The sequence below is a fragment of the Lissotriton vulgaris genome, unplaced genomic scaffold (assembly GCF_964263255.1).
Source record: "Lissotriton vulgaris unplaced genomic scaffold, aLisVul1.2 SCAFFOLD_568, whole genome shotgun sequence".
Taxonomy (NCBI): Eukaryota; Metazoa; Chordata; class Amphibia; order Caudata; family Salamandridae; genus Lissotriton; species Lissotriton vulgaris.
The window spans coordinates 683,025-701,433 of record NW_028245922.1 but is presented as its reverse complement, the minus strand read 5'-3'; the positions used below and the strand labels follow the sequence as shown (position 1 = coordinate 701,433).

Sequence of the window (18,409 nt, the reverse complement as noted above, 5' to 3'; positions counted from 1 at the left end):
AGATACCAAGGATCAGGCCAAGACTACACTCAAAGACAATACAACACAAATGAAAAAGAAGGCAAAACTTTAAGAGCAGCACTCCAGAGGTCTGAACCTTGATGGGGATGGCTTGGTCTGCTTGTGGAGTTACTTCCCTCTGCACGCCTTTTCTGTGTCAAGCCTTCTCTGCAAGCAAAGCATGCCCTCTGAACCGGGGGCTGTTTCATGTTTCTTCTTCTTGTGTGCAGGGCGTACCTGGTGGAGAATAACAAAGCATGCCCTCTGAACCGGAAGCTGTTTCATGTTTCTTCTTCTTGTGTACAGGGCGTACCTGGTGGAGACTAACAAAGCATGCCCTCTGAACCGGTAGCTGTTTTATGTTCTTTCTTCGTGTGTGCACCCCATCCCTCCAAAAGCCCATGATTAAACATCCCCTCCCTAAAGTCTAAAATAAAACATCTCCTCCCTCCAAAAGCCTATAGTAATGCAACCCCTCCCTCCACTCAAAATAACGCTAATATTTTAAATATATAAAAGTAAAAAAATGGTACTTACCTGCTGCCACACGTTGTCTGGTCCTCCTCAGTGAAACTGCAGTCTGCTGTGGAGCTCCCCTAACCAATCTTAACACTGCTCTCATGCTGTTAACCAGCATGAGAGAAGTGCCACGATTGGATGGAGCAGGTTGGTCGGACGCTCCTTTGGGCCATGGAGGCCTGTGCTTGCTCTCCACCCAGCTGTCTAAGACAGAAAAGTGGAGAACTGCAAATTCAGAAAATCAGGCTGGCGGTCACAAGACCCCCATCCAAACTGACCTGCGCACTTTGAAGGGTCTGGCCAGCACTCCAATACTGCACTCCTGCCAATCCACAGCTGTGGACACGCCCTTTCTTGGCTTGGAGCACTGCGTGTTGGGTGTATATTGGAAAACTAAAATGGCAATGAAATAATTCATTCCATTGCCATTTTATTTTTTCACAGGCAATTCGCAGCAGACGTGAAGGGTGGGGGGGCCTGCGCCCCACCCTCGTGGAAAAACCGCTGCTGGTCAAAGTGCTCAAAAACGAGTGCCACACACAGGAACCTATTTGGACTGGTGACGTAAATAATTAATTTACTCTCTTAATTTCTATGCAGGTAAGTACTTAATCAATAATAACTCAGATCGGATGAAAAAAGACAGAGTCCGTGGTGCTAGAGTTTCTAAGGGTTTTATTCCTCATAAAGGAATGGTCAAGACCAGGATATCATGTTCTGAACACCACAGGGGTGTCAGAAGGGATAGAGCGCTCTCGTTTATTAACAATACATAGCTTATATACTTGATTTATACCATAAGAAGTAATGTAAGAGGCGTAACAGCTGAGAGAAGACAAGATAACAGTATACACGTGGTACTAGTACGTAATCAAGAGGCGTGTACTAGGCGTGAACCAGAGGTGTGTGCTAGAAACGTCACTGATAGGTGACGCAAGTGGGTGGCACCAAGGGGTGGTGCTAACAGAATTGTTGCGATGTCAGCAGAATTCGTAAGCTTGGATGCGCGCGCAGCTGCATGACGTGTGATTGACGGGGTGCAGGGGACTTGACATTTACACTGACGGAAAGAGACAGAAGTCTGGCATGTCAGATCAACTTGTACTTCTATCATATCTGATATCTGATGTTTAGGAACCATACTATCTGGGCGGAAAGGTCTCTAGGGCAGAAGCTATTCTATGCTAACTGTGGATGCGTGTATAAGCGCCTAAGTGTCTGCATGTGAAGCGTGGGGGCACGGGGCCTTCCATGGAAGCATGGCAACGGAGGCTATGAATTACTTGCATTGAGACAGGTCGGCCCTTTGGCTCTGCAGCTGGAGAGGATGTTTACTGGAGCTAGTAGGCAGGAATGCATTCTCGAGGAACGGGACAGATAACTCGAAGGTTATAGTCAGTCTTGGCAGAAAGCAGGCTGAGCTGAGCGCGAGGGGCCGCGCTGAAAGTAAGTCAGAGTTCACGGGTACAGAGGTAGCCTGGGCAGAGGCTGTCAGAGTTAGGAAGCCAAAAGAGGCTCGATGGCAGAGATCAGGGCCTACTCTGTCAGAGCAGGAAAAACATGTAAAGTGTACTACAAAAAGACGGTGGCATAGCATACTTAGGAACGGACTATATAATCCATTCAGGGTGGATCTGAAAGAGGACAAGTTAACGTTGGACGCAAATGTATTTACGTCTTCATAACTGGTACAGGAGGGAAGTTACATGCACTTAAAGCTGGTACATGGAGTCGGTGGGGTACGCGCTAGGGAACATAACATGACCAAAAATTTATATTTCCTCATTCCCTCCTTGTTCCCTACGGACCCTTCATGATATATCGATCCTCATAAATCGATCAGTTTGTTCTTGTAACATCATTTGTTCTTCCTTCTTTCGTTTACGTTTTGAGAGAAAACTGGAATGTTCAATACATGACGTGGCACACAGTCCACAAATCGCTGGCCCACACTGTAGGCACAGGCAGCAACTGAATACTAGGACTAGGCCAATGCCTAGGAAGGACAGGATCTTCCATCCCCAAGCTGTTAACGTTGTCCAGAACCAACCGGACCAAGTCCAGGTGCCTGGATTCTGATGTATCTGATTTGCAATTTTATGGAGACGGGTGATAGCTTGATATACAGATGGTGCGTTTTGTGGTATGAAAACACAACAACTTGACCCGATGACCTTACAGGCTCCACCTCTATCTGCCAAGATGACGTCAATAACAAGACGATTCTGAAGGACAACAACCCGCATGGCGGACTGCTCTTCCGTTAAGTTACCTAAGGCGGAGGCAGTTTCATTCACTACTGCTTCAAGTGTTCTAGTTAATCTGCGTATTAATTTACTATTCTGAACAGGTCCTAAGAAGAAAAAGAATCCTTTATTAAAATCGGTGTACTGTTCCCATGCCGTTTCTGTGTAGTCGACAAGTGGGATATCTCTTCTGTGTCTATTCTTTACTAGATTAGTATTTCTGTGGTAATCAGGAGGAGCTAGAAAAACAGGTGGCAGAAGGAATGCAATGTAACAGGTACCATCCCAATCTGGAGGTAGACGAATGTATGCGGTATGACCACAAACAAAGTAAGAATGACTAATAGCTTTGAAGGACGATTTTCCATGATCACTGAATTCGACCACAGTAGTGCATTTACTATGACCTAAGTGTACTGAACCTTTCTTCTTGATGCATAATTCACCAGTGACTGGCAGTACTGACATAATTGGTAGAACTGGTGCAGCTTCGGACTCGACAGTAAGAATCATAAGGCTAATTGTATAATTACCTAATCCATATACTTCATTTTCTAGATCAGTTCCTATTCTAGTGGGGAGTCCCTCCTTATCTGGGTAACAGACGTCGAGCAGGACCAAGTTCAGGTTTCCCCAAACCCAACCCCCATCGAAAACAGCAATATCAGGATCTAAAGAATTAATTATTTTAAACCATGCTCCGCAGGAGCCATTATGAGTGAATGGGTACGGAAAAAGGGGCAGAGCTCCCTTGTAATTCTGGTAGGGAGGGAGTCGGCCACATATCCAGCAGTCTGTAGCATTGTTAGTTTGATGGGAATGGTGTAGCATACTAATGAATGTATTGTTGCGCAGCGCAAGTCTGTAGGAAAGCTCGTGTGGAGGTAACTCACTAAAAGAATGTTCAGCAGAGACATTGTAGGCAGAATGTTCACGCTTGAAAATAGGATAATAGATGGGTAATACGATGCTGACAATAATAATTAGAATACTGAGAATAAACATGATTAATAGTGTCACTATACAGTGACTACGAAGTGATTTACAATATGTACGTTTCTTGGCCTCTCTCTCTCTCTCTCTATCTCGATCTAGGGGATACATGTCAGAGACTATTTAACCGATTCACCTAGGGGAGGACTTAAACAATTAAACTGTCTGACTTGCTAGATCGGAGTTTCATGCGATAATTTTCTTGAGGAGTCTTTTCTCGTTCAGATTCTGTAAAGTCTTTTTGTTCGACACAGTCTTTGGTGGGGGTGGACGAGTCTCGGTCAGGTTTCAGTCCAGAGAATTTTTTTATATGACTCGTGTGGACCCACCCCTTTCTTCCTTCTATTTTCACGGCCGTCCTTGTTGTAAGAAGTACGGTCTTCGGAGACTTCCAGCGGGGCTCCAGCGGACTTTTCCTGTCGAAGTTGCGGACGAACACAAGGTCACCAGGACGGACGTCGTGTGGCTTTACATCAGTGTTGGCAGGGAAGGCTGCGGCAACCTGTGAACGACATGATTGGAGTGCAGACATCAAGGAGGCAAGATAATCTGTCAACATATTACAATCAACATCAGTAATTTTTTTCGGAATGGGCGTCCCCCACATATTCGGTGGTCTGCCAAAGACCACCTCGTACGGGGATAGCCCTGATCTCGAATGGGCGACCATCCTCATGTAGAATAGTGCCACTGGCAGGGCGACTATCCAGTCGACCCCTTTCTCCTGACATATTTTGGCAAGGCGGATCTTTAGTGTCTGGTTATGCCTTTCTACAAGGCCTGCTGCTTCGGGATGTCGGACACAATGGAACTTCCACTGGTATCCCAGTAATAAGGAAACTTCTTTCATTAATGCAGATGAGAATGGCTGACCGTTATCTGAGTACACGACACGAGGCAAGCCGTATCGTGGGAAGAATTCACGAACCAGCTGCTTGGCAGTGGTCGGAGCAGTGTAATCTGGGACTGGGTATGCTTCGGTCCAGCGGGACAGAGCACAGACAATTACGAGAACATATTTAAATCCTCGACAACGGTCCATCTGGATATAATCCATCTGGAGGACTTCAAAAGGGTGATCGGGAGGATGAAATCCACCTTGCTCTACAGGGACGCTTTTTCCTGGATTGAACTGACAACAGATCATGCAAGTACGCACTTTCTGTTTTGCTGCTGCTCGTAAGTGTTTATTGTTCCAGAGATTTTGCAAACTGTCTAACATCGCTTTCTCTCCTAGATGTGCAGGACTATGTACTGTATTGATTATGACTTGAACCATAGAGTCGGGGAGAAACCATGTAGATTTTCCCTTCGTCATCCAACCTTGATCTGTCTGGATCCCTCCTAGTTCAATCCATTTCTTTATTTCTTCTGTAGTAGCATGTGTCTGAATGTCGATAACATCTAGTGTGGGATCCCTGACTGTCATACAGTTTGTCGGATCTGTTGTCATTGTCGTATCAGTTATCTGAGTGTTAGTCAGTGCTGTATGTTTTGCTGTCTGGTCTGCCAGGTCGTTACCCTGGGAAACAGAGTCTGTGACTTTAGTATGTGCTTTACACTTCATGACGGATATGGCTGAAGGCAGATGTATTGCTTCTAACAGTGCTTGAATGAGAGGACCGTGTTGTATCTTGGCACCATGAGAGGTCAGAAAACCTCGTTCTTGCCACAGCATGCCGAAGTCGTGTACGACTCCGAACGCATAACGGGAATCAGTGTATATGTTGGCATTTCTGTTCTTGGCTAGAATACAAGCTCGGGTCAGAGCTGTGAGCTCTGCTGCTTGAGCAGACAGTGTATCAATACGATGTGTCTCTTTAACTTCAGTTTCAGTGGTCACTGCATACGCGGCCACTAATTCTCCTGTACTTGTTCTCATGCATGAACCATCTACATAAAGTGTCAGGTCTGGGTTTGTCAATGGAATATCTGTTAAATCTCGTCGGGGCTTTGTTACTGCATTAATGATCTCTATGCAATCATGCGGAGCTGGATCTGTCATAACTGTAGGTAACAGTGTTGCTGGGTTCAGGATGCTGCAGCGTCTGATTTCTATGTGTGGCTGGAATAGCGTTAATTCGTAACCTGTCAGTCGTGCTATAGTCAAGTGTTGAGTTTGAGTTCTGTTTAACAGAACCTCTACAGAGTGTGGAACTTGTACTGTTAACTGATGACCTAGAACAATTGAATCGCTCTGTCTGATTGCTAACGCTGTTGCTGCTACTGACTTTAAGCACGCAGGGAGTGCCTGGGCTACTGAGTCCAATGTACTTGAAAAATAAGCGCAAGGCTTATGTGAACCTGCTTGATCTTGAGTGAGGACAGACAATGCTGTACCGTCACGTTCTGTAACAAAAAGTGTAAACGGTTTGCTGTAACATGGTGTCGCTAAAACTGGTGCTTGGCATAATGCTTTCTTTAATTCCTCAAAGGCTTGTGTGTGTTCCTGAGTCCAAGGGAGGGCAGGCGAAGTTGCTGCCTCCTGCGTCGTTAACTGGATGAGTGGTTTAGCTAGAAATGCATATTGAGGAATCCATTGTCTGCAGTACGAGGTGAGGCCTATAAAGGCCCGCACTTCCTTTTGTGTCTGGGGTCGTGGCATATTTACAATTAACTGAATGCGATCGGGAGTGAGCTGTCTCCCCACTTTGGACAGCAAGTGACCCAAGTACACAACTTGCTGAACACAGAATTGTAGCTTCGAAGGAGACACCTTGTGTCCCTTGTCGGCCAGGAAATGTAAAACTGTCAATGATGCTTGTTCACATTCGGGCTCACTTCGTGCGGTGATCAGTAGATCATCGACGTATTGCAGTAAAGCGGTATTAACTGGCATTTGAATACAATCTAGTTGTCTTTTCAGTGCTTGACTATAGATGCTGGGGCTTTCTGTGAATCCTTGAGGTGCGCGGGAAAATTTGAAACTTCGTCCATTTAAACTGAATCCGAAGAGATATTGGCTCTCCGGGTCAATAGGTACACTGAAGAAAGCGTTCTTGAGGTCAATTACAGTAAAGAACGTTGCTTCTGAATCAATAGCAGTCAATAGGGAAGAGATATCGGGGACCACAGGGTACTGCGGTACAATGCATTTATTCAGCTCTCGAAGATCAATCACCAGCCGATATACTGGCGGTGCATTGGGGTCTGTACGTTTAAGAATTGGAATGATGGGTGAATTACAGATATTGGAGTCGGTCTCTACGACCACTCCCTGGGCAATAAGCTCTTCAATGATTTTCAGTAAAGCCACTACAGCATCGGGTGGTAACTTGTATTGTCTGATTCTGGGTAGAACAACTCCTGTCTTGAGTGTAACACGGTATGGAGTGATATGCATACAACCTACGTCGGCTGGGCCTTTTGCCCATAAGTGATCTGGTACATTTTTCAATCTGACATCAAAATCACGTAAAACATAATGACCCTTGAAATCCCGTAGAAAGAGTCTGACTCCCTCCGGGGAACAGCATATTATAGCTCCTAGAGCCTTCAGTGTTTTAATTCCTAACAGATTTTCTGGGCATGATTTCGTAAGTAACAAATCTGTAACTCGGGATAATGGACCCACAGCTAATGGTACTGGTTCCGATACTTCATTTACAATAGGCTGTCCTGAAAAACCAAGGGAAACATTCTGTGAGCCTGAGAGGGGTGCCCCTGGGACTTCATTGTGACTGATGGTAGTGCGACTTGCCCCTGTGTCAATTAAAAACTTTCTGTCTTTTCCCAATACGTGACTGTGTACATAAGGACCTTCTTGATCTACAGGAATTTCAATAAGAGGCAAACCACCTTCCCTCTCTAGGCTGTTTCATGTGTATCGGGGGTAATCTGGATATGCAGATTGGGCATACTGGTACATCTGTTGTGAGACTTGCTGAGTCGCGGCAATGGGCTGTGGCTGTGGTACTGCTACTGTCTGTGCTGTGTGAGATGGAGCATGCATAGGCTGTGTATTCTGTATTGGCTGTACATTCTGTGAGGTCTGTTGATGACCATGTTCATGTCTAGGCGGATGCGGTCTTTCTTTAGTTTTACCTGTTGAGATGTTATGTTTCAGGACTGGGCATTCATGTACATAGTGACCTGGCTGTTTACAATAATTACATGTCCCTTTAACGGGAGCTGTAGGGTGATTTGTCTGGGCCCCACCTTTTCTCTGACCGTCGGCTGGGACCGACTGAGCTACCAACATTTTCATTTTTGTGTCCTTCATACGCTTCTGTTCCTGATCTTGTTCTTCTCTAATTCTGTTCTGATGATATTGTAACATTTGTAACATCTGGGATGGCGTATTTGCCTGCCAAGTACTTTCAACCTTGTACACTCTATTTTTAACTAATGGTAGGGAATTCTCGACTAACTTTGATACGAAAAGGTGTGGATATGACTCGCTGCTGGGTTGTAGGCCACTATTTATAATGAAACATTTCTCGAATCTTGAATAGAAGTCACTAGTATCTTCATCTTGTTTCTGTTTACAGGACGAGATTGCGTCCCAATCTTCCTTTCTAGTCGTCAATAATCTTGGTAAAACCTGTACTATTAATCCAGGCAATGCTTTAGTCCTATCCCCAAGGCCTACCCCTGGGATTCGTTTGCTTTCTTCGTCTTCTATTTCTGCCCATGCTATCTTAGACTCTCCCACCTCCCAATCCTTTTCCTTTAATTTCTCGTAAATGCCCGTGGGCAACAGTACTTTCAACATTTTCATAATATCATCATACGTGTAATCTCCCATCAGTAACATGTCTTTGAGCTCTCTGTGAAAACCTGCAGGGTCTTTATCATGACACGGGACTAATTTCTTCATTTCTAACAGTTCTAACTTAGTCAGTGGTGTGTGGACATACACACGCCTCAAGACTTGATCCGCACCCATAACTGGGTGTACTTCTCGTAAGGGGTTCTGACTTTCAATGCCACTCAGGCATTGCATGTGATACGTTTTTCTTTCTGGAGGCGGGGCGGGAACATATTCAGAACTTATGAAGGTGTTATATTTACGTCGTTGTTCTAGAATTATTTGTATTAACTTGGTACTGAAACCTCTCCATCTATCCATGAGTAGTGCTTCTAATGTTTCGTGTAAGGGACCTGGATCGGAATGGTTGTTTCTGAACTTGATGAGGAGGTGCTGAATCATGTATACCCCTGCTAATTTCTGCTCGTCTGGGGAAAGGTTCAAGAATGTCTGTGCTAACGTATCGTCATTATATATGTCTGTGTTTTCGGCCCATAACACGGCTGACCGGGCTAGTTCCTGTTCATCCATAGAATTGAGTACATGGTACCCCATTCGGTCTCGAAGCCTTTTATCAGTTTCCTGGAACTGATGTTCAGAAGAATTCGGGTTTGTTAAAGCAGAGAGAAAAACTCTCTTGTTTTCCGGACGGATGCCTTTCCTAAGGTAGTTTCCCTTACCTACATACGCTATAGTATCTGTAGACCTTCCTTGTTCTGTAAGTTCTTCTTCCTCCTCGGAGGAAGCTTTATCATTCCCTTCCTGGTGTGCAATTAATACTGCCTTTCTAATTTTCTGGGACATACTGGCTATGCAAGCCCCCTTGTCATGTTTTCCTTCGGCTATATTTTGACCCCACTTTGTTAGTCCATCTAATTCACTTTGATCTGTCTCGGGCCTGTCTCGTTCTCTTATTAGACAATTTATGAAAAATCGTAATATCTGGGCTTGACTGTCAACTTTCTGTTTATGCATGGCATCTTTGACACTGTCAGGGTCTTTCCCTGTCTGTATAAACTCGTATATTCTGTCGAGACGCTCCTTCATTCCTACATAGCATAGCAAGATATCAGTGGCAGATCTTAACCGTAAGGATGCCAATATCATTAGATCGTTTCTTCCGGGTACTGGATCATATCTACAAACTGACATGTTTTCCTTTAATGCGTCAAGGCGGGGGGACTGGAACGTGAAAGGATTCTGCGTGTCCCTTAAATTGGATCTGTGTGTTAATGGCGGGGTCTGAGGACCCGCAGTCGCACCTCCTGAGGCGGATGCTTGGGCATTATCTCTCCGCGGAGTCTGGATCTGAACTTGAATTTGTCGTTTAGTAGGGTCAGGTAGGACCTGTTTCGGTAAGTCAATCTTGAGTGCGGGAAGTGGCGGAGCTGGCGGAACAGGGGAAGTCTGTCGCGGTACTGGCGGAACATGATCTGGGGGCGTAGTGCCACCCCCATCCCTGTCAGTAGGCAGGGCACGAACAGGCAGATTGGCGTAAGCTGGGGCTACATCCTCTAAATATGAATTTAAGAATACGTCTTTAGTAGTTTTATGCATTACTTTAGTTGGAACTAATGGTGTCGGTAAGTTTTTCGGTATTTCTGATAGGGCTTCAGATGTGCCATCTGCTGCAAGATACATACCGTTTACAAGATTACTTCGGGCACGGTCTATTTGTTCTGTTTTTACTCGGATCCCTTCAGTAACTAATTCGTTTTCTTGGTCTTTCTCTGATTCTTTAAGTCTGTCTTCTCTACGGAGTGCTTTGTCAGCACGCTTACGTGATTCCTTACGCCAAAATTCTATGGCGTCCTTCTGAGATTGTCTAGCTTTCTTTTTCCATAATGCTTCTTCTACCCTCATGATGCATTCGGCATCCCATGTTCCGGTGACAGGCCATCTGTGTCTTTCGTCTAGGTGTTTGGTGTAATCGGCCCATAAATCTAGATACAATATGGCATCTAAGCCATGCTTCTGGTACATAAAATTGCCGGGAGTGTCCCTAGGGGGAATAGGAATTTCTTCCTCCAGTATCCCTTTCCTAGTTCCTATCTGCTTTAACTTGTTGAAAAACGGCATTTTGCTTACTTATTACTGAATGCTCAATCCCTGTTCCTTAATACTCTTGACAGCTAGGTTATACGAGAAACACAATATTACACGTTAAACAGTCACATTCATACCATAACATTAATCACATAAGAACATTGAAGACATAGATGATTACCCCCCTATACTGGATGTACTGCTCAACAGTACAGATACACTGGTGTAACAGTGCAGAAATTCGGAATACTAGATATACTGCTAAACAGTACAGATACACTGCCTAAAAACAGTGCAGACCGGACTTGCGTACCCAAACCCGTCTAGATACGACCCAGCAATGGTACTCACCGGGAAGCACGGAAACAGAAGGCCTCGGAAAACTCGACTGGACTCGACTCGGTACTTCGGAAAACTTCGGAAGACTTCGGAAAACTTCGGAAAACTTCGGAAACCTGGTGGGCCTCTTGACACCTCGGACCTTGCTTCTTTCGGCTAGGCTCTGGTCGGGATCCTCCGCACTCCTCACCGCCTCGTCTGGGCACTGATCGCAGTCTTCGTCACCTCCGTGGGTCAGAGGGAGATGCAGGAAATCCTGCCAGTACGCGTATGTTCCATCTAACTGATGGCAGGGGACACAGCTTGCAACGCACCAACCGGCGCGTGAGGTGGGGGAGGGGTCCCTATTCGGGCGCCAAAATGACGTAAATAATTAATTTACTCTCTTAATTTCTATGCAGGTAAGTACTTAATCAATAATAACTCAGATCGGATGAAAAAAGACAGAGTCCGTGGTGCTAGAGTTTCTAAGGGTTTTATTCCTCATAAAGGAATGGTCAAGACCAGGATATCATGTTCTGAACACCACAGGGGTGTCAGAAGGGATAGAGCGCTCTCGTTTATTAACAATACATAGCTTATATACTTGATTTATACCATAAGAAGTAATGCAAGAGGCGTAACAGCTGAGAGAAGACAAGATAACAGTATACACGTGGTACTAGTACGTAATCAAGAGGCGTGTACTAGGCGTGAACCAGAGGTGTGTGCTAGAAACGTCACTGATAGGTGACGCAAGTGGGTGGCACCAAGGGGTGGTGCTAACAGAATTGTTGCGATGTCAGCAGAAATCGGAAGCTTGGATGCGCGCGCAGCTGCATGACGTGTGATTGACGGGGTGCAGGGGACTTGACATTTACACTGACGGAAAGAGACAGAAGTCTGGCATGTCAGATCAACTTGTACTTCTATCATATCTGATATCTGATGTTTAGGAACCATACTATCTGGGCGGAAAGGTCTCTAGGGCAGAAGCTATTCTATGCTAACTGTGGATGCGTGTATAAGCGCCTAAGTGTCTGCATGTGAAGCGTGGGGGCACGGGGCCTTCCATGGAAGCATGGCAACGGAGGCTATGAATTACTTGCATTGAGACAGGTCGGCCCTTTGGCTCTGCAGCTGGAGAGGATGTTTACTGGAGCTAGTAGGCAGGAATGCATTCTCGAGGAACGGGACAGATAACTCGAAGGTTATAGTCAGTCTTGGCAGAAAGCAGGCTGAGCTGAGCGCGAGGGGCCGCGCTGAAAGTAAGTCAGAGTTCACGGGTACAGAGGTAGCCTGGGCAGAGGCTGTCAGAGTTAGGAAGCCAAAAGAGGCTCGATGGCAGAGATCAGGGCCTACTCTGTCAGAGCAGGAAAAACATGTAAAGTGTACTACAAAAAGACGGTGGCATAGCATACTTAGGAACGGACTATATAATCCATTCAGGGTGGATCTGAAAGAGGACAAGTTAACGTTGGACGTAAATGTATTTACGTCTTCATAACTGGTACAGGAGGGAAGTTACATGCACTTAAAGCTGGTACATGGAGTCGGTGGGGTACGCGCTAGGGAACATAACATGACCAAAAATTTATATTTCCTCACTGGTCAGGACTGGAAGAACATCTGAGGGGTGTGTGACATCACTTCCTTCTCTATGACTTCCCTCTGTGTTGTTCTAGATGGTGAGGATGGGCGGGCCGGCGTGCAGTGCCTGAGTCCGACAACTCTCATGGCAGTGGGCAACCAGACCAGCCCGTGGAGCTCGCCGGGACATCTGAAGGTGGCTCACATCATCCAGAGGATGCAACTGCAGCTGGAAGATCACAGCATCAGCAGGTAACTCAGCGCTGACCCCAACAGGTGGCATTGGGCATCAGTGCCCCTGCCCTAAGGATGACCCAGGGTCATGGTGGACATGTTCTTGTTACCCCTCTCCCTTCTCCCGTTCTCGGTTGCTCTGGCCTCGCTTCCTCCCAGTCTCTCATATGTTCCCCCTTTCCTCTCATTTTTTACAGCCCAGGCAATGAATTTCTGGAGCTGATGGTGGACTATGTCAAGAACTGCTTGCAGCAGGACCTGGCCGCCCTGTGCAGCGGTCACCCGAGCTTACGACACCTGAGCAGGGCTCTGGGCGCCGCCTGCCGTGGGCTGCACAGGTGTGTACCGGGTAGGCGCGGTGGAGCAGCCTTTCAGAGTACCATACTTTCAGGGGGCTAGTATCTGACTTGGGAAACAAATTAGTTGGTAATATCCTCATCTCAAAGCCCGGCCGCCTATCTGCCTGGGGGTCATGAACCCGGTCGTGTTGCATCTCAGGTGTGTTCCAAGGCCCATCAGAGAGCGGGGAGGAGCCGAGTAATCCTCATATGGATCAAGATTTATGTAGATTTGTTTTCCATTTTTTCCTGCTTAATTCATTTGTGGAGCATCTGAAACATAAGTTATGCAAAGAAATGACAACAAACTGCACATAGAAGCTAGGGAGTCAACATGATCCATGTGGTTTTTATTTGTGGGCAGAGGAAGAGACATATTTGTGCACTTGAGAGAATTTTGTGGTGAAATTTAGGCTAGATGCCAAAATCCTCTCAGGAATCAAGAGTGTCTACAACATTTGCACCAGTCATCCTTCCAGAATTTAAGGAATGTATTTGAAATGGAATAGCATGTGTCGCCCTTTCTGAGTCTTTGTTGCAATCCATACGACCACCCTTGTGGTTCTGAAGTTGTGGGCTCTGCTCTTATACCCCCGCTATGGCTTTCCACCCATGGACTCCACAGTTGTGTCCTGGTCCTTGCTCCCACACCGGGATACCTATCTGACTCTGTTCCATCCATGTTTCTTTCAGTGAGATTGACTGCACGTTGTCCAGCCTGGAGACCCTGGGCAAGGTGTTTGACCACCCGACCTCCCCTCCGAGCTCCGCGACAAAGAAGGTGAGAGTGTGTTCGATCAATCTTCTTGGAGGTGTGTTTCTCCATTGCTTCTCTGCTCATTTTCCACATCCCTTTCAGCATTGAGGTGGGTGAGATGTCTCTGTGAAATACAAGAGCAGATTTTTAAACTGAATTTTAAAAAGCTGAGATGAACAGAATTAGTGTGGACTAGGGATTGTCAGCTTCCAACACCACGGACAGTGAACCCTGCTACTGGTTTAAGCATACGACTCTCAATCAATCAATTCAGATTTGTAGAGCGCGGCTAGTCATCCGCAAGGGTATCCAGGCGCTGGGTTCTTGCTGAGATCACTTGAAAAGCTAGGTCTTTGGTCCCTTTCTGAATTTTGGGAGCAAGGAAGATGTTCAAAGGTGGAGGGGATGGTCATTCGAGGACTTGGCAGCCAGGTATGGGAAGGAGTGTCCTCTAATTTGGCTTTGGTGGATGTGGGGAGTATGTGCGACGAAGGAGGAGCACAGGTATCTCGAGGGTTGTTGGAAGTTCAGTATGCTGGTCCTTGGTCCTGGAGGGCCTTGTTGGCATGCATCAGCATCTTGAATCAGCATCTTTTCTGGATGGGCAGCCAGGAGAGGTTCCTGAAAGGTACCAGTGATAGAGAACTGTAATAAGGGTATTTTAATACCGCTCTGGCATACACTGGAGGGACACATTGGAACATGTCAGGAACCTGGAAAAGATCCCTCATCCAGCAACATCACCAACTAGACAACACCAGAGCTGAATCAGTTGCAAACAGTCTGGAGCTGTGGAGGAGAGTATCTCAGGAGATCAGAATTTGTAGAAATAGTTTTAGAAAATCAAAACTGTGATGTCCCTAGAAAGTTAAACTGTTAAAACAATAGACATCAGAATTGTAATAAATTCATGAAAATCTGAATTGCAATTCCCTAGGAATTAGAATTGTGATAATTTAATAGAAAATAGAATTAAACAAAATGTATGGAAATCATTTTTGTGATTGTTTGATAGAGATCACATTTGCGATATTGGTCCTGATGCAAGCGGCTGTCTAAATACCACCTCATTTCATCGCTTCCTTATTTGGCGGGGTATCTGAGTAGTGCATCTTAGACGCAAAGGGTGCATGTTCTGGCATCACTAGTCTGTGTCTGCCTTTGGCCTGTTTTCCAACTCTGCTTGAATTGCTTTTGTAGATTATCTTTTATTTTCATCCTGTTGGCCGTCTGATGGCCATTCTATGAAATGACCATAGCAATTTTCCCAAACCAAGTCTGGTAGGAGTATCTGGAGTACAGGACCTGCAGTTTTCACTGCAGGTCCTGTACTGTCTGCTGTAGAAAGCTCTGTGGATCACCGGACATCCAGGCCGCAAATCTCCAGACGCAAGAAAAGATTCTGAGATGGGCAATCTTCTACTTATCAGATCATACCTCCTCCTCCCTCCTCGCAGGTTGGCTTTAGAGCAGTGGTGAATTTTTATCATTCAGCATGGACTCCCGACGTGCAGTGACTGCTTGTTGGAGTGCGACGCAGCCCCCGACTCAGTAGAGTACACAGTCACAACACTCCCTAGCACACGTATGGTTATAATAAAGTTCATGTATATTAGTGTTTCCACCGGTTCTTGCAGGAAAAGTAGAGAAGACTTCTTGTTCTCGTAATTCAATTCCAAGTTTTATTCTTGATAACTGCAAAACGTTCACGCACCCAACACGTGTTTCGTCGTAATTGGGAATGTAACCCACGACTTTTTCAAGGCTGTACAGAGTAAAAAGAAAGTTGTATGTCGCAATATGTATATATAAATTATTATTTGAAGTTAGTTTAAAAACCTGTTACACATCTCTAATCTTTATTAGAGACGTACCCTCACCGTGATTTTAACAATACAGTATAGTGCTTACTGTGCGTGGCGGTGATACAGAGTTGAAGAGGAACACGTAAAATAACATAAATCATAGAATAACACAGAATGTACCTCTGAGTATTCAGAAGGTCTATGAGCCTGGCATGAGGTGGAGAGACTATGTGTCATTTATTTGTTAATTTTTACGTTTTTTGGTGATAGTATAGTCAAGGTAAAGTTGTAGTGATCTTATTAGGTGAGAAGTCATGCAAGACGTGTATTAATTTGCCGTGTTATACTATTTATTAAATACCTATTTCCAGATCTGTATTTTCTTTACTGTAAATAAAGTCAACAATGGAAGCAATTGTTAATGCTTAGTCTCATATCGACTATTCTGTTTTTAGTATCCGTCGTTGTTTGATTTCACTTACGTGTAATGCGGTGATAATTCCAACACGCATATGGGTTCTACGGGGGACTTCGATTGTGTATCCAGTAGGGGATTCAAAATACATTTTTCCTTTTTGCCTTCAAATGTGTTGCGGTGGCTGTAAGAGTATAAGTATCTATGTTATAGTTTTTTGCACAATATATAAAGTCTGCTAAAATCTGAATTAGTTCATTACTTGGCTAATAGTAGGGGAAAGTGGGTTCTTTCTTTACATAAAATCCCAAATATAGGTCGTCTTCACTATAAGTAGTTCCAGCTGTTTATTATCTTTCAATCGATCTTATCTAGCGTTCACGCTGTCTAAAAGATTATAATGAATATGCCAATGTTTGTAAAACCTTGTCTAGTAAGGTATTTGGAAGCTGTGCAGGGCGCAGTGTCTTCTCGATGCGGTGCTGGCAGCAGCTCGGTGATGTCGTCGGGGCGGCGTCAGTGAGACCAAGGAGTGGGGTGCAGGGCAAAACGGTGCTCGATCCGGGGCTGGCCGGTTGCATTGCAGCGACGGAGCCGGTTGGCGGTAGCTGGCGTCGGTCGGCCCAATTGCGGTGTGGAATGAGGCGGTGTGTCGTGAAGCATACGAGCAGGTTGTCAGCCACGATGTAGTCTTGGGACCCGAAGTCAGCAGCTGTGACAGCGTCGGTCAGACCAGTTCGATTCGGTGAAGCGAGGTGGTGCGAAGTGCGGGGCCCACAGGTCACGGTGCAAGCAGCGGCTCGGTAGCAGCGGTGTTGAACATCGCGGTCGGTGAGACCAGGGATGCGGTGCAAGATGCAGACTGTGCTTTTGGGCGAGGCTGTCGGGACACAGAGCCGGTCGTCAGAGTCGGTCACAGCTCCCTTCCTCTGTAGCTACTGAAACAGCATTTCCAGAAGCAGGGCGCAGAGGTTGGTGAAGTCTACTTGCCCTGACACTTCGGTCAGGAGGCAAGCTCTCTCTCAAGCCTTTAGAGATCTGTTACAAGTTGATGTAAGTACACACACAGTTCCTTTCTCCTCTCTTTGGCAGTCAGGCAACCACTGCAGGCCAATCCCTCACGCTTAGGGATAGTCTCTCATCAGTCTCTCTGGTTCCTCTCCTTAGCAAAAGGTTTCTTCTTGTTTCCCAAGTGCTCTAATGTTCTGGGGCGTGGGTCCCCAGATTGCTCAGAGGGACGCCACGGAAAGAGCGGTGCTCCACACACCGGAGCTGCAGCCAGGTGGGGTGACGCATTTTTCTCCTACCAAATAGTGTATTGGAGGATACTGAGTAAGACCTGAAAATATACAGGCGATATCTTTTTTATTATTATTGCAGTAGCTATAACATCATGGTTCTGAAGAAAGCAGTGTCGGATTTTTAGCTGAAACATGTCGACCCTTTCTGCACACAGATATTCTGTTAAATCTGTTGGCTTATTATATTGTTTTTAATGTTGGGAGAACAGAGAGAAACTATTACATGTGTCAACTTCTACTCATTTCTATCCAATTTTATAATATTTCACAATTTTTCACTGTACACTTATGCACTGCAATTCAGTTACCCCGGTGTATTGATTTTTTTCGGCATCACCCGCTAAAAGCACATTTTTTTATCTTGAGTTGATTGTCCGTTACAATAACATCTAGTGATGGACAGCACTCTCTCCTGGGTTACGGAGAGCCCAAATGATAACTAGGGCGCTACCGAGTGGGAAATGATGGGTACTTTTTTCCAACTCAAGGAATTTAGTCCTTTTTGTCTCACATTTGCGCCAGTAGTTTTTCTTTGTTATCTCTAGTTGAACCACACATTAGTATACACAGTTGAAACCCTATTCCTTTTGACCCAAAGACATTTTTTGTTGTTAATATATACTACTAGCAGCCCGCCCCGGCGTTGCCCGGGCAGAAGGGGGCTGGGGGCAGCATTTTAAGGCTATGTGTACTCCCGCCCGCACCGGCATTGCCCAGACCACATCCGAGTGTAAATTCAATCCTTTTATTATGTTAGGGATAGTTTATTTTGTGTATCCTTCCGCCACCAGTGAGCCTCGTTGTTTGTTCTGTGCAAGTTAATGGTTGAGCATGAGATGGTTCCTTCCCGCTATTGGAGGCATTGCCGCCTCACCATCTTCTGAGTCATTAAAGCGGTTCTTTTCAAAGGAAGAGGGCAGCAGCGGTGACTCTGGTGAATATTATAGGGACAGTCTTTGCAGTTCGGAGTGATGTGTGGTTTTTTATTAATATCACATGAATAGTATTGCTTTTTGGCCATTTGTTGGTCTGTTGCTGGTGTTTCCCGAGCTGCGAGGGATGGCTAGAGTACATCAAAATCAATTGCCCAGACCGCA

General features: G+C 45.5%; 1 protein-coding gene across 1 annotated transcript in view; it reads left to right on the top strand.

Moving 5' to 3' along the window:
- LOC147666252 (phosphatidylinositol 3,4,5-trisphosphate 5-phosphatase 2-like) overlaps positions 1–18,409 on the top strand; it is a 420,611-nt gene that overhangs the window by 111,782 nt on the left and 290,420 nt on the right. The window contains exons 4-6 of the mRNA XM_086949195.1: positions 12,558–12,714; positions 12,894–13,034; positions 13,728–13,815. Of these exons, the coding sequence (XP_086805321.1) occupies positions 12,558–12,714; positions 12,894–13,034; positions 13,728–13,815 (386 nt within the window). The remainder of the gene's footprint in view (positions 1–12,557; positions 12,715–12,893; positions 13,035–13,727; positions 13,816–18,409) is intronic.